Below are 19,105 nucleotides of genomic sequence, written 5' to 3'. Positions count from 1 at the left end.
ACAATCAGGAGTCCCAAAGTTGAGAAATGCTGCTTTAACCGCTGCTGAACATGAGTCAACAGTGTGATGCTGCAGCAAAACAAAACAAACAACAGTAATGGAATTCAAGGCTGCGTCAACCGAAGCAGAGTGTCTAGTTCGAGGGAAGTCCTAGTACAGCGGTACCTTGGTTCTCAAATGCCTTGGTACTCAAAACAACTTGGAACCCAAACACTGCAAACCCGGAAGTAAGTGTTCCGGTTTGTGAACTTTTTTTCGGAAACCGAACATGCTCTGTTTTAAGTGTTAGATTTCCAATTTGAGTGCCACACTTCCGTTTTGAGTGTTACGCTGAGCTCTGTCTGTTTTTGCTATTTATCTTGCCTTTTTGTTTTGGTGGCTCTTTTTGTTTTGTTTTTGTGACTGCGTGGAACCCAGTTCAGCTACTGATTGATTGATTGATTGTGTGACTTTAGTACTGGGGTCAGTAAACTCTCAGCAGGGGGCCGGTCCACTGTCCCTCAGACCATGTGGGGGGCTGGACTATACTTTGAAAAGAAAAAAAAGGAACACATTCCTATGCCCCAAAAATAACCCAGAGATGCATTTTAAATAAAAGCACACATTCTGCTCATGTAAAAACACCAGGCAGGCTCCACAAATAACCCAGAGATGCATTTTAAATAAAAGCATACATTCTGCTCATGTAAAAACACGCTGATTCCCAGAATGTCTGCAGGCCGGATTTAGAAGGCGATTGGGCCACATCCGGCCCCCAGGCCTTAATTTGCCTACCCCATGCTGTAGTACATTGTTGATTGCTTTCATTTTATAAATCAGTGGTCTCGTTAAAGAGTAAAATTCATGTTAAAATACTGTTTTGGGGTTGTTTTTAAAAGCCTGGAACGGATTAATCCATTATGCATTACTTTCTATGGGAAAGCACGCCTTGGTTTTGGAATGGACTTCCAGAACGGATTAAGTTTGAGAACCAAGGTACCACTGTACGCCACCTGCTGTTCAGCTCCCTGCCTTCTCCCCTACCTATCCCAATAAGCACTAGTTACTACTGGCAGAGAGGGTGGACAAGACACACACACAAAGTTTACAAAGCCATTCAACTTCATGGCAATGCTTGTGCAAGTTAATTTTATTACCCCTATTTCGGAACAAAAAGAGACAGAGATGGAGAGCGACCAGAGTGTCTAGGATGAGGAGGGGGCACAGTGGATTCAGACACCCCCTTTTAGTGGGAGAGTTTCTAGGCGTGCATCTACGTGATTATTTTGCAGCTGTGGAGGAAGAGGAACAGACCAAGGTGGGGGCTTCTCCTCCTCCTGCCCCCACCGCAGTTGACTGGCGGCAGCATCCAGGGGTTAGGCAGGGTCTTCACCACAACTCTCGAACATGCAGCGGTTTGCATTTGTGGTGAACCACAGATATCGAGCCTTCTCTTGCATCCATATATATTCTGAAGTTGCAGTTCAGATTCTGTGAACAAGTGTGGCAGTGGGGGGGGGGAGGAGAGGGGGGGAGACGAAAGAAACAAGTTAGAATGTGGGAGTTTGACCATGCCATCAAATATGACGATGAAAAACTGTGGCCACAGCAATTCTCCTTAATAGCAAATGGAAAGTTTCCCAGTGAATTCTGTGGAGGCCTTGAGTAAGAGCAGGGTTGGATCCTGCCTTCAACTTTCTGCCTCATGAGCAGATCTGCTCTCATTAATAAAGAACCTTATTTCAATGGAGGAACATGGCTGAATCAAGACGTATTTGAAAAACACTGTGCAAATCCCTTTTAAAAAAAAAAAAGTTTTAACAATATATGGCGTTTGCCATTAGCTCACTAGCACCATCTAGTGCCACATTTGTATAATGCACCTAAAACACACTTAAACTGTTATATTTGCAGCTATATAGCTGAGCCTCACCACTATATTCTGGCTTTTGAGGAGTATATGTTCAGCACCCACATTCTTTCTGTGATGCTAAGTTGTTTTAAACTTTTTAAAAATATATATATTATTTTTATTGCATATTTATACTCTGCCTTTTCCTCTGACAGGATTCGAGGCGGCTTACAGATAATATTATATATTTAAACAGAATGTAGCCAAAGCCATTATGCATCCAGCAGCCTTGCTTCTCATGCAGAAAATGGAAAAAAATGAGGAGGGGGGGAGAGGAGGGGAAAGGAAGAAAAAAGAAAATGACATATGAAAGGGGGGGGGGGACACATCCACAAAACATAACAAAAACTCTATAGTACCATGAATAAAATTTAAAAATATCATTTCCATTGTCATTCCAGAAATGTAAAAACAAAGCCCGCCTTTCAATCAGTTTTCTTCATTATTATGTATTGCTTCATTGTTCAGATAGCTTTAAACAATGCAGATAAAATTCAAAAAAGCTAAAAACATATAAAAAGGCCATTGAAAAGTTATTGAACTCTAACGGAATTCAACAGAACGAAAAGAAAAACTGAATTGGTTAAAAGAAAAATAATAAAGACAGCACAGTACTATGGAAAGCCCTCTCTCAGTGATGCAAACATTTCCCCTCAAAAACCTAGAAACCATGGGGCACAACCTGGAGCAATAATTTGGGTCTCGTGACCATCTCTTGGGGTGCCACCAGACAGCTGCCCTACGCCCCAACAAACATTTACACATTCAGTGTCAATTTGTAGTGGACTGTCTGCTTCTCCTCCTGCTACATAACTGCTGCTTGACACTCCTGTCTTTCTGATTCTGTTCTGGCCTCCTTTGATTCTCCCCAGTCCACTGTAACCAACCCTGCAGTCTGGCCTCGCCTCCCTTATCTCAACAGCAGAAGTGAGTTGTGAGTTAAGACACCACACTGCCAAGCCGCCTTGCTCTCCCCCATCCTGCCTTGGCAGAACTGGATGTAGCTGGCAAAGGTTTTCCACCTTTCTCTCTCCTCTGCTTGCAGCAAGGGGTCCCCACCCCCCGCCATTCCCTTCAGGGGCAGAGGGGCGGTCCACCCTGGGTGACACTCTGGGGGAGCGGTTGACAAGATGGCCCCTGCCTCCCAGGTGTAGAGAGGCCGAAGGTGCAGTCAGTATGGGCGCCTCTTGCATGGCAACTGTACGGACTGCCGCTCTCTCGCGTCCTCCATATGGGCATCCATAGATTCAACGTGCTGCCATCTGCCTTATTGCAGGACAGATTTGAGAGTAAACCATACATGGAACGAGTCTGCCTCTGTGGCTTGATGGAAGTAGAAACTGTCTCTCATGTCTTGTTATGCAGCCATTTCTACGGGGATATACGCTCGGTATTTATCACTCCTGTTATACAAAAATCTCCAAATGGGTCTGAACTTCCAATGTCTAAAACTCCTGGTAGAGGACATGGATATAGAGATCACGCTAAGGGTGGCCAAATTCTGTGTGAGTGCCATAAAACTTAGGGGACAAGCTGTACAGTGGTACCTCGGGTTACATACGCTTCAGGTTACACACTCCACTAACCCAGAAATAATGCTTCAGGTTAAGAACTTTGCTTCAGGATAAGAACAGAAATCGGGCTCCAGCAGTGCAGCGGCAGCAGGAGAACCCATTAGCTAAAGTGGTGCTTCAGGTTAAAAACAGTTTCAGGTTAAGAACGGACCTCCGGAACGAATTAAGTACTTAACCCGAGGTACCACTGTACTACCAAAATGATTAAAGTTTTAAATGATAATTTTAGGTTATATTTTAGTGATCAAGATTTAATATATTTTTTTAACTGCCGCTATATCTGAATTGTCTCTGTTATACCCAATTGCAATTCAATGTATTCCTGTTGCGTTTTATGATTTTCCCGATATTGTAAGTGAGCCGGAACTGGTCTGTGACCATAATAATAAGATTCTAATCTGCAGGGGCTTGGCCTTGATGTCCTTTGGGGTGTCTCTTCCAACCTTACAATGCTATGATGCTGTGACTAAATGGACGCTGTTAGCTCACCTCCTGTTCGTCTGGAGGTGGCAGGTTGCAACCTTTCAGCTCCGGCAATGGCTCCTTCTTTGAAGAGTGCATAAAATGCACCAAATGTTCAAACATTTCACGACGCTCCCTCAGGTCCTCCTTTCTGCAGTCGGTCTTCGCCAGTAACATCTTCATGTGCACTATTGTTCCGATGGCATCCTGGAAGCAGAGAATAAGAGCTGCTTCAAGCTCCCAGCTTCTGTGCTGCCAACCAGCTCCTGGCCTGGCATTGTGCATGTGTGTCCCCAGAGGCAATTTTTCAGGGAATACAGTAAGGGTTTTGCATCAAGTCAGTCTTAATTTCAGCCCTGAAATCTGATTTCAGGGACAAGGCTCAAGCTTTCAAATGTCTACACTGTTCAGTTAAAGCACATTGAAGCCTGGTGACCCCCCCATCATAGTTCCCACCAACACAGACACCAAAGGGGGTGGGACAGAGGGGCAAGTGCCCATCCCAAAGAGCCCACCCCCTTTACTCCCTGCCCCATGGCTGGACTCTGTTATCACCACATATTGCTATTTTTCTTTGAGAGATATTGATGTATGGGATGCAACTCACCCACCTAGAAATATACTTTATCCCTCTGCGCCCGCCTAACTACCACATTTGTTTCCTTGGTGCCACAACTAGCTGCAGTTGGCAATAGACTTAACAAGCTACAGTTCCCAGGATTTTTTTTGGGGGGGGGGAGCCATGTGCTTTAAATGTGTATCGAATGTGCATTGTATGTACGGTGCCGATCTGCCCTAAGTGTGAAAGGTGTAAGAAAGGGTGTCAAAGCATGTGCAGAGTGCCTTTTCATGGCTATTAGGGAACCACACCCAGCCCTTACAATGTGTGGCTTATAGGGCAAATTCAGAGATGTGAGGGTGAAATCTCTCCGACCCCCTTTTCTTCTTTGAAATTAAGCACTTTGCACACACCCCTCCCCTCCATGCGATCTCTGGCTCCCCCCCTCCACACTTTTTCTTCTCCAGCACCAGCTGGCAGAAGAGAGAGGAAATTTTTGCTCTTAGTTCTCATGCAATCCCAGAATTCTACAGCCATTGGTGCCAGGTATAGGGGGTGCTAGGGGCTCCAGACTCCTCAACATTTTCAATCAGGGGGTCCAGTCACCCCCCCCCCCAATATTGAGGGGGCTGACAACCCCCATCACCCCTGGGGGGTTGCTTCAGCCCCCACCCAAGAGATGGGAGGGGGCTGGGACAAGCGAAGACAAGTTGTCACCCTTGTCTATAGCAACAGGGCCTGCCCACCCATGAGGCAAGGTGAGGCGATTGCCTCAGCCAGCAGGTTCCACAGGACCAGCAGAGCCCGATGATTCTCTTTCTCCCCCCCCCACTTTTTCCCTCATGTAGATCTTCCCCCCACCCCTTTTTCCCTGGTGGTAAAGGAGGCACCATTTTGTCCACCTAAGGTGCCAGCATTGTGCAGCCATAAAACCAAACCATGGAATTGAGGGCAGTGGTTTTCAGTGGGGTGCCTTGAATGACGGTCAGGGGTGCCACGGGCAACACTGGCCTCTGTCCCTCTCTCCTTCCCTCCCTCCCTCTGATGCCATCTAGCATCTCTGCCTCCCAAAGTCTTGCATAGCTGTTTGTTGCAGCAGCCCTGGCTACAAGCTCCCCAGGCGAATGGTGCCTCTGGCGCTGGCCAGGGGCTGCTGGTTGCCAGGAGCTGAGGTGGCATCAGAGTAGGCAATCCAGCCTGAGAGCTGAAGGAGATCCTTTCCACCATGCAGGCCCAGCAGTGCCCACTGCTGCAACTGCTGTCTCCCAAGGTGAGCAAGGTGCTGGCCTCACATTCACCTTTGGCCAGTCTCTGGGGGGCATCCTCTTCCCAGGCCCCTGTGCATAGGCGTGAGCAGGCACCTCTCTTTGGGGTGGCGGGGGGGGGAGGAAGTGGCAGCTCAGAGACAGGGGCAGTGGTGGCTGCCCGGAGGACTCCCAAAGAGAGGGGAAAGGAGATGAGGCTGAGGGAACACTCCACATGGGTGTTCAAAAAGGGGTGAGGGGCTGCAGGCTCCGCAGGCAAGGGGTGACAGAACTGGGCTCCTGAGCCCCACAGGGGAGCCACAGAAAGAATGTAGCTTTTCAAGAGAGCCCTGGACTCAAAATGTTTGAAAACCTCTGCTATAGGCTATTAACTGATGGAAGTAATTGGTATTTGGACAAGCATAAGAAGGAGAGAAGAAAAGAAAGAACAGTTGTCAGGGCAGGAGATGGGAGCCAGCTAGGGGGAAGTCCTTGCCTGCAAAAGCCCCACAAGACATGGGAAAGCACACACTAAGACTGCCTTCTTCTTCTTTACCATCACAAGGACTAGGAACCTTATTCTTCCAAATCTTCACCCACCCACTTCCATGTCATCTTGTGGACAACTTACAAAGGGGGGGGGGTGGTATGCTCCAGAACCACAAGAGGAGGGGAGCAGTGCTGAGTGGCTCTTATCCCTGCCCTCAAACACCGCTATGGTGGTCTGATGGCTTTTGGGTGTCTGCCTAGGGGCAAAAGAGAGAGGGTGCTCCAAATGGGGGACATTCCACCACCCGGGAGCCCTTGGGGTGCCTGTTTCCTTTACCTTGAATGTTGGAGGTTTGGCCTCCACGCTGCTGTAAATACCATCATAATATGGAAGCTTGTTAAAATAGTCCACAGCCAGGGACGCCAAATCCAGCGGTTCTCCTTCTTCAAAGTTTTCCATTGCCTCCCGTTCTTCATACGAAGTCGGCTCCATCTGCTCCTCAGACGCTTCTGTGGCAAGTGGCTCTCCTGACTCTTCCCAGGAGGGCTGCTCTTCTTCTTCTTCTTGCCCCCACGCCGGCTGACCTAGGAGCAGGGCTCCCACGAGGAGCAGTGGCAAACACAGCCAGGATCCGGTCATTGTGGCAAGGAAAGGCTGGGAACTCAGAGGCTGCCTGGCTGGAGGCGAGAGCCCTGCAGATATAGGGATGGAGGAGGCTCCGCCCCCTGGTGTCTCTGCCCACCCCAACGGGAGGGACCCCACCTCCTCCAAGACACGTCCACAAGGCAACCAGATCAGAGAGAAGAAAAGTGAGTCGAGTCCGAGAACCCAGCACAGACTTGTGACTTCACGCTCAGGCTCTGGGAGGTCCCTCGCGCTCCTCTGATTCAGATACCTCTCATAACAAGCTATCGTTTACTAATCAAAACAGGCACTAAGAGATTTATTTCTTCGGCCCTCTTTTCTCCCCAGTGAGCCCTCCAGGATGCTGCAGTTCAGTTCTCTGGGATGCCGTGAGGTGAGGGGCGTCCCAAGCTGGTACAAATGCCCAGAAGCTGGATTTCTCACTTCCACCTGGGAATGGAAGAATGTGTCAATACCGGTTCCCTCTCTTCTTTTCAATCTTAAATTCAGCTTCAGTTTCTCATTTTAGTTTTAGGGTTTTTTTTAAAAAAAAGTCCTCATGAGAATTCTTCAGTGTTTTTCCATAAATAAGCATATTTTTTTGTGTATGCAGTTCTGGCCAGGGAATGGAGAGAAATATGATTCAGTTTGCATTTAAAAAGGAATCACTCAGATCCATACTTTATGAGAAGCAAAACACAGCCATTCTTTGAAATTCGTGTTTATCTGAATTTTGCAATGCTACTCTCCAACTAACGATGTTTCCCAAAATTAGGGGAATTTCTCGCAAAAATGGGTACATTAGTCAGAACTGCAACAAACACGTGCTGCTTCAGAGAAATTTGTGCTTTAACTCTAGAGAATTGTCATGAGTTGCTGCAAAAATGTGGGGAATTGAATTTAAGACTAGGAAAATGAGGTACTAAGTGAACTGACAAATGATAGGTGCAATTGATAGTCACCAGCATACACAGTTTTGCAAACAGCTTCTAATGTTTATTGTATTTCTTCATTATATAAATTTTTCTAGGTTAAGAACAGTTTCAGGTTAAGAAAGGACCTCCGGAAAGAATTAAGTACGTGACCAGAGGTACCACTGTATTCTGATTCACCAAAGAAATCTTTTGCAGTTACGTTTTTAATTCTGGATGAACGCAAAGAGAAATGAAGCTGAACAAACGTTCTTCAGGCCCCCAAATGAGGTGAAATGAGGCAAAGAGAGATTAAGAGGTTTAAAACGTAGAACAAACAGACAAGCAAACCCCAAAAGCCCTTCTTGTCAGATATATTGATAAGGACATCTGATAAAGATTCTTGATGCATTGGCAGTGATCTTTTCAGGGACTCAAATCAAAGCAAAAGTTGTGAGGATTATTAGTTTATTGGGACATTAAAACAAACCCAAAGCTGGCCCATCTCTTGTGGTCACCTGAGGCTTCACCTGGACTGTTGGTTAATCATGTACCTCCAAAATATTTGAATAGCGCCCTGGACCAAGTTCTTGCCAACAAAAACCCTGCTGAATTGCCCCTTTCAGAACGGGAGCTCCCTGTTCCTTGTGTGAAAAGCATACAAAAATATCATCGTTATCATTGATGCCATTTCCATTCAGCTCGGTTGCATTTTGATATTCTTCCTTGGTCATCTTTTAAAAATAATAACGCTTCATCTCCCCTGTGCTTTATATTCCATTATCTCCACTGCTGACCTTGGCAGGGCCAGGTGGTGCTCTGGGCCAGGAAGAGGGCCCAGTGAGGGTGACTGGTTGGACTGGAGAGGGTAGAGGGAGCTCCTGCTTCTGCACACACTGTCAACACTGAGGCAAAGCAAGCCTGTGGACAAATGAGGTCTGTGTCTTCTCTGAAAGCTTGGAGAGCTGTTGCCAGTAAGTTTAGATTAAACCAGGGAGTAGGACCCGTGTCCTTCGAGATGCTCCCAGCAGCCCCTGCGGCCAGCATGGCCAATAGTCCGGGATGATGGGAGCTGGAATCCTGCACCATCTGAAAAGCATTTGGTTGGCTATCTCCTGGATGTCAACAATGCTAAGTTTGATTGTCCCATGGCCTGACTCTCCATATAATGCATCTATGAATGTTCCTTGGATTTGCAACAGCCCAGTTTTATTATTGAAAGCTTTCCCCAGTACAGTGGTACCTTGGGTTATATACGCTTCAGGTTACATACGCTTCAGGTTACATACGCTTCAGGTTACAGACTTCGCTAACCCAGAAATAGTACCTCGGGTTAAGAACTTTGCTTCAGGATGAGAACAGAAATCGTGCTCCGGCGGCTCAGCGGCAGCAGGAAGCCCCATTAGCTAAAGTGGTGCTTCAGGTTAAGAACAGTTTCAGGTTAAGAACGGACCTCCGGAATGAATTAAGTACTTAACCCGAGGTACCACTGTAATCATAGATGTGTGGAGAGAGATACCTCTGTCAGTAGAGCATGAGCTTAATCTCAGGGTTGCGGGTTCAAGTCCCTCATAGGGCAAAAAGATTCCTGTTTTGCGGGGGTCTGGACTAGATGACTCTTCTGGTCCCTTCTGACTCTACAGTTCTATGATTCTATAGTGCAGAAAGTTGGGAATGAGAATCTTTGTGTCACCTGATTTTTCTTCTGATTATACATGTTTAAAAGGGATCCAGGGGAGATCCTGGAAATCACAGAGCGGTTCGCTTTCGCCTGGAAAAGCGGTGGGAAGTATTGTTAAAGATAAAATGACCAAGCATACAGAAACCCTGCCAGATGGGTGGGGTATAAATAATATGTTGTTGTTGTTGTTGTTGTTGTTAATGAAGAAGCACCAGCATGGTCCAGTACTCATGAACCTATTAGATGCCATTGAGCATGTCAACAAGAAAATAGATGGAGGCAGCTGGAGGCAGGATTGCTGGAAAACCTGGGAGGGGAGAGGGCTTTTGTGCTTGAGTCCTGGTTGCAGGTTTCCCACGGGCACCTGGTTGGCCACTGTGAGAACAAGATGCTGGACTAGATGGGCCATTGGCCCGATCCTGCAGGCTCTTATTGTGCTCTTAGGTTTCTTGCTGTTGCTTAAAACAATATTAACAAAGGGGAAATCCCAAAGAAATGGCATGGGAAATTCTGCAGAAGTGGCACCTCACTCCAGTCCACCTGCCCCACATTAGTGGTGCTCACTTGGGGGCAGATGTGCAATGTTGGGTTCCACATCTCCACATGTGGTGGACCTGTGACAAGGTGGCTACATTCTGCAAGGAAGTCTTCCAAGTAATCAGAGAGATAACTGCAGGAAACACAGTCAAAGGCTCAGAGTTGGCCTTGCTTAATCTTGACCTAGAGAACAATATAAGGCTTCATTTTAAGCATCTTACCGGCCCGTAATAGCCAGATTTTCAAAATTCTTAGAGAGTAAAACATTGACCACACAGCCTGGTAATTAGTGCCAATAGGAAAATTAAGCACTAAGCTAAATTCAGCAGGGGGAATTAAACAAAAAGAGGTGTTCTTGTTTGATTGGAGCAGTTTTACTATGCACAGTGCAAAAGAGGAGAAGGTGAGAACCTTTGGCACTTTACAAAATTGTACAGTATGGTGCTATAGATTGCACGTGGCAGCTGGAACTGCCACACAGCCGGGAGTGCGATAAAGCGAGGGCTATAAGCGCCGATGCAATTCAACCTCACCATTTTTGTTGCTAAACATTTCTGCGAGGAATAGCTTGTGATGGTGTTTTGGTACAAATTCCATAGAATTTGGTATGGATTCCCTGGAATTCAAAGGGTTATGAAAGAAAACACAGTATATGGAATAAAATAAGTACAGTGGTACCTCGGGTACTTAATTCATTCCGGAGGTCCGTTCTTAACCTGAAACTGTTCTTAACCTGAAGCACCACTTTAGCTAACGGGGCCTCCTGCTGCTGCCGTGCCGCCGGAGCACGATTTTTGTTCTCATCCTGAAGCAAAGTTCTTAACCCGAGGTACTATTTCTGGGTTAGTGGAGTCTGTAACCTGAAGCGTCTGTAACCTGAAACGTATGTAACCCGAGGTACCACTGTAGTAAAAATGCAATTAGAAATCAATAATGGATTCATGATTATTTGATAAGTTTTGCATAAATATGAACCTTACATTCCACTATGGAATATATTTTGTGACACTTCTTCTCTCCTTCTTCTTCTTCTTCTTCTTCTTCTTCTTCTTCTTCTTCTTCTTCTAGTGTATTCTTATTCCTCTTACTCTTACAACTGTTTAATTATTATTTCTAGCATGATGTTTTGTTTTTGCTTATTGTATTTGCAGATCTTATTAAAGGAATCCAATAATAATAATAATAATAATAATAATAATAATAATACTATTTAATGCAGGCATGCCATGGACCACTAGCATGAAGTTCATGGACCACAATTTGGGAAACCTCTGTCCGAGCACCTTAGTAAACAACAGCTTTTCATGAGAGGTAATTGAACTGCAGGAGCAAAAGTGATCTCCCAAAGGCTGAGCCTGGAGCCACGAGTCTGTGCTGGCTTGTCAGATTCAGCTCACTTTTCTCCTCTGTGATGTGGACATGTCTTGGAGGAGGCGAGGTCCTTCCAGTTGGGGTGGGCGGAGCCACAGTGGGTGGAGCCTCCTCCATCCCTATATCTGCAGAGCTTTCGCCTCCAGCCGGGCAGCCTCTGAGTTCCCAGCCTTTCCTTGCCACAATGACCAGATCCTGGCTGTGTTTATCGTTGCTCCTCGTGGGAGCCCTGCTCCTGGGGCAGCCGGCATGGGGGCAAGAAGAAGAAGAAGAGCAGCCCTCCTGGGGAGAGTCCAATGAGCCTGTCCCAGAGGAGCCTGAGGAGCAGATGGTGCCACCTTCGGCTGAAGAAGAAGAAGAGGGGGATTGGGAAGAGGAGGAAAGCCCGGAAGATTCAGACTACTGGAGGCCACGCAGCATTGAGGACCATGAGAGGATGATGGTTCAAGCGCGTAGAAGGTTTATGGAGGAGGAGGCAGCATACAGCGCACGGCCAGTGCATGACTTCATGAAGCATATGGCGGTGGCTCACTATAACAAATATAATTGGCAAAGCAGATATGGCAATTACTACAAGCACTATGAGAGCAGCCATATGGATGTCGAGGTGAGCAAAGCAGAGGTTGTGAAAGGTTCCCCAAGTGTGTGTGTGTGGGTGGGTGTGGGTGTGGACAATGGGACCATAGAATCCTAGAATTGTAGAACTGGCAGGCACCTCAAAGATCATCTAGCTGAATCCCCTTCGATGCAGGAATCACTGCTGAATGCCTTTCAGATAGTCATTCAACCTCTGTGCGGAAACCTCCACGAAGGAGAGCCCGCCATTTTCTGAGGGACTGTTCGTTCCACTGTTGAACAGCTCTTGCCCTCAGAAAGTCCTTCCTAATGTTTAGTCGGAATCTCCATTCTTGGCACTTGAATCCATTGGTACGGTTCCTACCCTTTGGGTGTAAGACACCTGGGGACCTTCATTACTGTTGTTTATTAGATTTAAAAACCACCCTTCATCATAAGCTCTCAGGGCAGTTCACAGAATACAATACAGGATTAAAAACAAGCCAATAGTGAAAACAAAGCAGTAAAATAATAACCCCCACCTTTCTTGCAGATATATTTAAAAGGCTGTTGGATATTAATCAGCTAAAGGCCTGGTTGAAAAGGAACCAGGTTTTTTGCCTGGTGCCTAAAATATATATAATGAAGGTGCCTGGCAAACCTCCCTGGGGAGAGCATTCCACAAATGGGGAGCCACTACAGAGAAGGCCCATCCTCTCTCCTGAGGCTGAGAAAAGGCGCATAAAGTGGGGGAGTAGAAAATATTGTTCTGTTGAGATTCCCCTTGTATAGGGTGGAGGGTCCTCTAGCATTCAGGTGGTGCGGCTTATGGGTGCAACTGAGCCCCCTGCCCTCCCTCTGCACCAGGACTTCCCAACCTGATGGTCCCTCATTTTCCCAGTCTGAAATTCAGTAATCCAGCTTAGAATCATAGAACTGTAGTGTTGGAAGGAACCACAAAGGTCATCCAGTCCAACTCCCTGCAATGTAGAAATCCTTCACCCAACATAGGACTCGAACCCACATCCCAGAGATTAAAATTATCATGCTCTACCAGTTGAGCTATCCCAGCAATCCACAGATTTATTTCTTTTTAAAAATCCTCATGAAAATCCCTTACCGCCTGAGTGCAGATTTCTCCTAATAAACAAAAATTTTTGCATGCAGTTTTGTCTCACATTTTTTGCAGGCATCTTTTCCCAAACACAATGCATTTCTGCATGTTACTTACAGTACATTCTTAGGCACACTTTTGCCCCAGTACATGCATTTTTGTAAACATTGGTTGGTTGGAAAACTGCATTGTAGCTTGTTAGGAAAGCTTGGAACTCTGTGAAGTCAGCACCCTTAAGAAACTACATTTCTGACAATTATTTTTCTTGCGGTAGCGGGGAGAACCATGAATGTTTAAAGAGGTTTAAGAGTGCTTTCAATATATGGAGTAGAGGCTACATAAAACAATTAACTAATAAACAATACACAAACCCCTTTTCCTATTTTCTACATTTCTCCAAATCCCAATTACCTATCAAAAATAATGATGATGATGATTTCTGTAAATGGCAAGGGTTAGGTTCCTTAATCTGCAACAGTATGAAGTTTGGTTCTGTAGTCAGAGAACACCGGTTTGTGTGTGTGTGTGTGTGTGTGTGTGTGTGTGTGTGTGTGTGTGTGTTTGGAATCCAAGAGCAAGAATCTTCCCACCACCCCCTTTAAAAAGTCACTTCCTGGTTCTGCTGGCAAAAACCCATACATTTTGTTGAATTTTCAAAATTCCAGACACAAAGCAACCCTAGACTGGAGGGACTCAGAGAGCCAGCATGGTGTAGTGGTTAGAGCGCTGGAATAGGACCTGGAGGACAAGGGTTTGAATTCCCACTCACCTGTGAAGCCCATAGGGTGACCTTGGGCCAGTCACTCTCTCCTAGCCTAGTCTACCTCGCAGGGTTCTTGTGAGGATAGAACGGAGGGTGTGTGTGTGCAGAAGCATGTTCTCCACCTTGAGCTTCTTGAAGAAAAGGTGAGATACAAATGCAAGAACGACAACAGCCTGACTTGGCCTGACATGCCAAGCGGTCAAAGGGTTGGGAGCAATTCCCTGGTGGCGAGCGAAAGGCACTCTGCACATGCTTCGATACCCTTTTTTTGCATTTTATGCACTTAGCACATTCCAAGCTAAGCCCTGCCTTAATGCAAACCTACACCTCTGGAGACGACTTGGCCAAGCAGAGCCGTGCGTCACCTTCAGCTCGAAAGTCTTTCTCGTTCTCTGCTTCCAGAAGGCGCAAGGGATAATACTCACCTTTGAGATGACGTTGGCGAAAACCAACTGCACAAAGGATGACGTGAGCAACCAGGAGGATTCCGTCCCGCGGTACTCCGATCTGTACTTGGAGAGCCAGGGTTGTGTGCTACTACCTGAATCCGAACAGGAGGTAAGATAACAGAATCGGTGTTGTTTTTCAGTCCGGACTGCCAGATTATGTCAGATGTCTTAACACGTCCTGGGAGCAACAGGGAGGCTGGCCCTTTAGGGGGAATGGGGCGCTGCCCTACCAACCTCAGCCTGTCCCCCCCCCCTGCCCACAGTCCCATTTTCTTACAAGGGGTGGGCCTGCCTATCGGCTTCCCCCACCCTCAGTCTCTGGGTTGCCCTTGTGGAGCTCAGCAGGGCGGGAAAGGATAATAGTTAAGCAGCGTTAATCTTTGGAACTCTCCCCTGCAGGAGGCAGTGATTGCCACCAACCACGGTGGCTTTAAAGGAGGATTAGACAAATTCATGAGGGAGAAGGCTATTGATGGCTCCTAGCCATGGTGACTGTGCTGTCCCTGCACACTCAGAGGAAATAATGCTGGAAGAAACCGCAGGAGGGGGGAGATGCTCTTGTGCTCAGGCCATGTTTGCTGGCTCCCCACAGGTACCTGGTTGTCTCCTGTGAGAACCGGTTGCTGGACTAGATGAGCCATTGGCCTGATCCAGCAGCCTCTCCTTATGTTAGATCCAGCTCAGCCTTCCTTTGCTTGTATTCCCTGGACAACCAAGCAGTTGCCGTCTGTCTCTGACTGTTTCCCCAACATAAAGAGCTGGCCTTTTCAGGATGCTGAATGCTGCAGCCTGAGTCCATGGCTGTGTCTAACCCGAGGCAAACCACTGGAACCAATAAGTGTGTTTCCTAATAAGTGTGTTGCCAGATTGTCTTCAATACATGGGATTTCTCGTCTTTTGTTTTCTTAATTTGCATGTGTCTCTTGTTCTCCCCCCCCCATCTTACCTCCGTTTTTAGAAATACGACTGCACGTTTAAAATATTTCTAGATGAGGAATATGGAGGGGCAACTGTGATTGATGAGTATTGCGAACATGTTCCTGGAAGAACTGAAGGAATCTCTGAAGAGGCGGAGGTGGAGGAGGAGCAAGAAATGTTTGAAACACCCCTTGAAGAGTATTGAAGATTTGGCCTCCTCTCTGAATGCTGATGCCCACTTTTGCTGGCAGCGGTGGGAGAGAAGCCCCCGCTTCATTTACCCCTTTCCTTCCTTCCGCACCTGCAATGTAATCACTTAGATATAAGCCAGAAAACTCTCCCACTAAAAGGAGGCGTTGGAATCCACCACAGTCCCCTCCGCACCCCAGAATCGCTCTCTTCCCACTGTTCCAAAGTAGGATAATAAAATTGACTTGCACAAGCATTACTGTGTGTTTTCATAGAAACAAAAGAGTCAGAAGGTTCCCCCAAGGGTCATCAAGCCCAACCCCTGCGATGCAGAAATCACGGCTAAACAAAAAATTAAGAAAAAAATGTATTAAATTTGAGAGAAAATGTATTAAATTTGAGGGAAAATATATTAAATTTGATGTAATTTTTTACTGATTTGTTAAAAATTTGGAAAACAAATAAGTATTATTTGGCCAAAATAATAATAATAATCACAGCTAAAGAATCCCTGACTATTGGCCACCCAACCTCTGCTTAAAAATATGCAAGAAAGGAGAGTCCGCCACCTTCTGAGGGAGTCTGCTCCACTGTCGAACAGCTCTTACTATCAGAAATTTCTTTCCAATGTTTAGTTGTCTGTTCTTGTAAATCAAATCCATTGCTTCAGATCCTCCCCTCTGGAGAAGAAGAAAATGAGCTTGCCTCATATTCTGTTTGACAGCCCTTCAGATACTTGAAGGTGGCTCTCGTACCACCAACTCCCTCAATCATTCCTCATCAGGCTTTTCTCCTGAGTGTCCCCTTAAGCCATCATGGCCGCTCTGGAGGGTGGGCTGGATAGAGAAGCACGATAATCAGAAATGGATAGCGCAACCCTCGCTGAACTTTACCTGTTCGGGTGAAAGATATGCATGCTTGAATACAACACACAGAATGTGAGGGCTGCCGGAACCCATCTTCTTCAACAGGCTAGTTTTCTAAGTGCAAGGATATTTTTCATATAAGGGGAAATGGAAAGGTCCAATCTCAATTCTCCATCCCCCCCCCATTGCCTTCATGGTATGGTCCTCTAGGAGCTGCACCACTTGACTGCTGTGTTGTGTGAGTAACAGACATTCATTTATGAGTCGGGGTCTTTTTTGGCCTCCTCCTGACTTTATTTGACCTTGAAGCAGAAGGTGCCCCTCTTAGCAACCTCTCTTTCACCCCTGCAATAAATGTTGTGCTCAACCCAATTGTCCGGCAACGAGAGACTCCAGCGATGCTTTACCCAGGGTTTGGTTTCTGTGGAATGAAGGTCAAAAGAGATGGGTGTCTTTTGGATATATGGTTTAGTTTAAACATATATTCAGCCTGAGCATAGGATGGAGGGGCTCACAATACCCCAACAGATGTTACTTCTCTATTAGGTTTCCAGGGGAGCCCCAGGTCACAGCTTTGGGTCTAGCACAGAGTGAACCAAGACTCTGTGTAGCCAGCTTCCAGTGCCATCCAAAAATTTTCTCTCTCTCACACACAATTTCTTTTTGGACTATGGCAGGGGTAGGCAACCTAAGACCTGTGGGCCGGATGCGGCCCAATCGCCTTCTCAATCTGGCCCACGGACAGTCTGGGAATCAGCATGTTTTTACTTGAGTAGAATGTGTGCTTTTATTTAAAATGCATCTCTGGGTTATTTGTGGGGCATAGGAATTCGTTCATTTCCCCCCAAAAAATATAGTCCAGCCCACCACATGGTCTGAGGGACGGTGGACCAGCCCCTGCTGAAAAAGGTTGCTGACCCCTGGATAATGGCTAGGATGATGTCTCCAGCCAAATGAGGCAGGAAAGGCCCACCTATTTGTTTCTATGGCAACAGAACTCACTCCTTAAGATATGCATGGCAGATGGTAGGTCATTAGCTTGACAAAGGAACTTGCCTGGCAGTTTCAGGAAACTTCCTCCTATAGAATCTATTGATCTATCTATTGCATTTATATCCCACCTTTTTCTTCAAGACGTTCATGGATTTTTGCCTCCACCTTTAATTCCCACAACCCTGTGAGGTCAGTTGAGAGATTTGTGATATCTGAGGCAGGAAACATGCCCAAGCACTGGCCCAATGAAACCACAGGAGCTTCACAGCCAAGCGGGGATTTGAACCCTGGTCTCCCAGGGCCTAGTCCAATACTCTAACCACTCTGACTCTCTGAGAAGCCCAAAGGAGAACTTGAGTGCTCCACTTGTGTGCCTCAGCTTCTCACCATGGAGGTACAGCCTAAAATGGGATGAAGGTTATATACTTGTATAAATGACGCACTCAGTGAAGAAGTCCTTTCCTTTGTCCTGAAACTTTCATCTTTCATCTTCTAGCCTCACATACACACAGGATCACAGGTTTGGAAGAGATCCACAAGAGGTATCCAGACTAACACCCGCTCACCCACCCTGCCTAAACCTTTAACAACAGTTGTGAGTCTAGACTTCTTTCTCATCCTCAAATAGAGAAATTGACCATTTCTCTCTCTCTCTCTCTCTCTCTCTCTCTCTCTCTCTCTCTCAGTGTGGGTGTGTTTTGGAAGGGTGAAGCAACAGGCTCCACAGACAATCCGGATTATCTACAAAGTATTTTCTCTATGTGGGATATTTAAAACAACTCCTTCTCACAGTCCACTTGGAGGCATGCAAAGGGCTCTCGCCCTCTCCTCACAGGAGCATAAAGCACCCCAGGACCACTGGCGGAGGAAGAGGGGGCGGGGGGAGCGCACCGCCCCTGGCAGCGCAATCCCAGTGGGGTTCCATCGCGGCTGCCCACCACCACCACGCTGGACGCCCCGCCCCCAGAACGCGTGCTCCGCCCCCTTCCTCCCAGCTTGTCATCTCTAGGCTGCAATTCCCTTTCTCCAACATCGACTCCACAGAAGACAGCAAGGACGCTATCAGCATACTCATCCACGGGTCAGTAGCCTTGGATCTGACGGGGTTAGATCAAGAATGGAAAAAGACCCTTCTGAATCCATCTCCTCCTGTCTCTTTCGCCTCTGGAGGGGGGCAACAATCATACTGTGCACTGTACCTTTCACAGCTGCCTTTGTGTCTTCTGAGGTTGGCAACTGCTGTCCTAGCTCCTCTGACCCAGAATCAGTGTCTAAGGTGAGGGCATGGAAGCAATTTTGCAACTCCAATGACAAAGTGTGGTTTGTGACTGTCCTACGTCTGTGCACCACATTCCTCCAGGGGTTAGACTCTTGCAACGGGCAATCTTTCTCCTCCCTGGAGGCACCCCATCTCTCTTGGTGCTCAGTCTCAGCCAACCCGGCTCTATCAAGAAACTCTGCATGTTGCCCTGTTGCTTGAGGTGTGGCTAGGCGGGCCTCAACCAGCCTGCCATTGCTACAAGTGTCCTGTTGCTTGTCCTCTGGCAGAATGACAAACATGGCACAGGTGTTATAGGTCACTGCACCAGCTCCCTCGCCCTCCATGTCTCTGGTCCTATGCACACCAAGAGACAGAAGGTCTCCCCCTTAAACTCCCCCTTAAACTCCCCCACTAAACGCCTTCGTAAACGCCCCAGTTTGCAAGCTCCCAGGATCTGCACTGAGCTAAGTTTGACTGCTGCTGGTTGCTAACTCCTCCCTTGTCAGGCTTGGGGGAATTCTCTCCCGGTAGCATCAAGGATCAAGGGAGAAACAAGAAAGTTCGTATTTATGGTTTCATTCAGTCATCGTGGTGCAAGACAACGAATCCAGTCCTTAACTCCATAGGACTGGATGCTCACTCTGAACTCCTTC

General features: G+C 46.9%; 2 protein-coding genes across 2 annotated transcripts; one reads left to right on the top strand and one right to left on the bottom strand.

The window, feature by feature from the left end:
* Positions 1-1,101: 1,101 nt before the first annotated feature.
* Positions 1,102-6,906, bottom strand: LOC307205005 (uncharacterized protein). The gene is made up of 3 exons (XM_079957268.1): positions 6,557-6,906; positions 3,955-4,134; positions 1,102-1,470 (listed from the first exon to the last, which is right to left on the bottom strand). Exons 1-3 carry the CDS (start codon positions 6,857-6,859, stop codon positions 1,369-1,371), a joined length of 585 nt encoding a protein of 194 aa, XP_079813394.1. The 5' UTR covers positions 6,860-6,906; the 3' UTR covers positions 1,102-1,368.
* A 4,576-nt stretch (positions 6,907-11,482) lies between these two features.
* LOC307205256 (uncharacterized protein) lies at positions 11,483-15,588 on the top strand. The gene is made up of 3 exons (XM_079957441.1): positions 11,483-11,951; positions 14,179-14,334; positions 15,184-15,588. The coding sequence occupies exons 1-3, from the start codon at positions 11,529-11,531 to the stop codon at positions 15,346-15,348; spliced, it is 744 nt and encodes a 247-aa protein (XP_079813567.1). The 5' UTR covers positions 11,483-11,528; the 3' UTR covers positions 15,349-15,588.
* Positions 15,589-19,105: the final 3,517 nt, after the last annotated feature.

This window comes from Podarcis cretensis, assembly GCF_951804945.1.
Source record: "Podarcis cretensis genome assembly, chromosome: 16".
NCBI classification, from domain to species: domain Eukaryota; kingdom Metazoa; phylum Chordata; class Lepidosauria; order Squamata; family Lacertidae; genus Podarcis; species Podarcis cretensis.
Note: the sequence above shows the minus strand (reverse complement) of the source record. Positions and strands in the feature narration are given on the sequence as shown.

Coding starts and splice junctions, on each gene's coding strand:
- LOC307205005 (XM_079957268.1), bottom strand. CDS start 6,859: ATGACCGGATCCTGGCTGTGTTTGCCACTGCTCCTCGTGGGAGCCCTG. Junction 4,135..6,556: donor CCAAACCTCCAACATTCAAG/GTAAAGGAAACA, acceptor CTCTGCTTCCAG/GATGCCATCGGAACAATAGT. Junction 1,471..3,954: donor CACCTCCAGACGAACAGGAG/GTGAGCTAACAG, acceptor ACTTGTTCACAG/AATCTGAACTGCAACTTCAG.
- LOC307205256 (XM_079957441.1), top strand. CDS start 11,529: ATGACCAGATCCTGGCTGTGTTTATCGTTGCTCCTCGTGGGAGCCCTG. Junction 11,952..14,178: donor GCAGCCATATGGATGTCGAG/GTGAGCAAAGCA, acceptor CTCTGCTTCCAG/AAGGCGCAAGGGATAATACT. Junction 14,335..15,183: donor TACCTGAATCCGAACAGGAG/GTAAGATAACAG, acceptor CTCCGTTTTTAG/AAATACGACTGCACGTTTAA.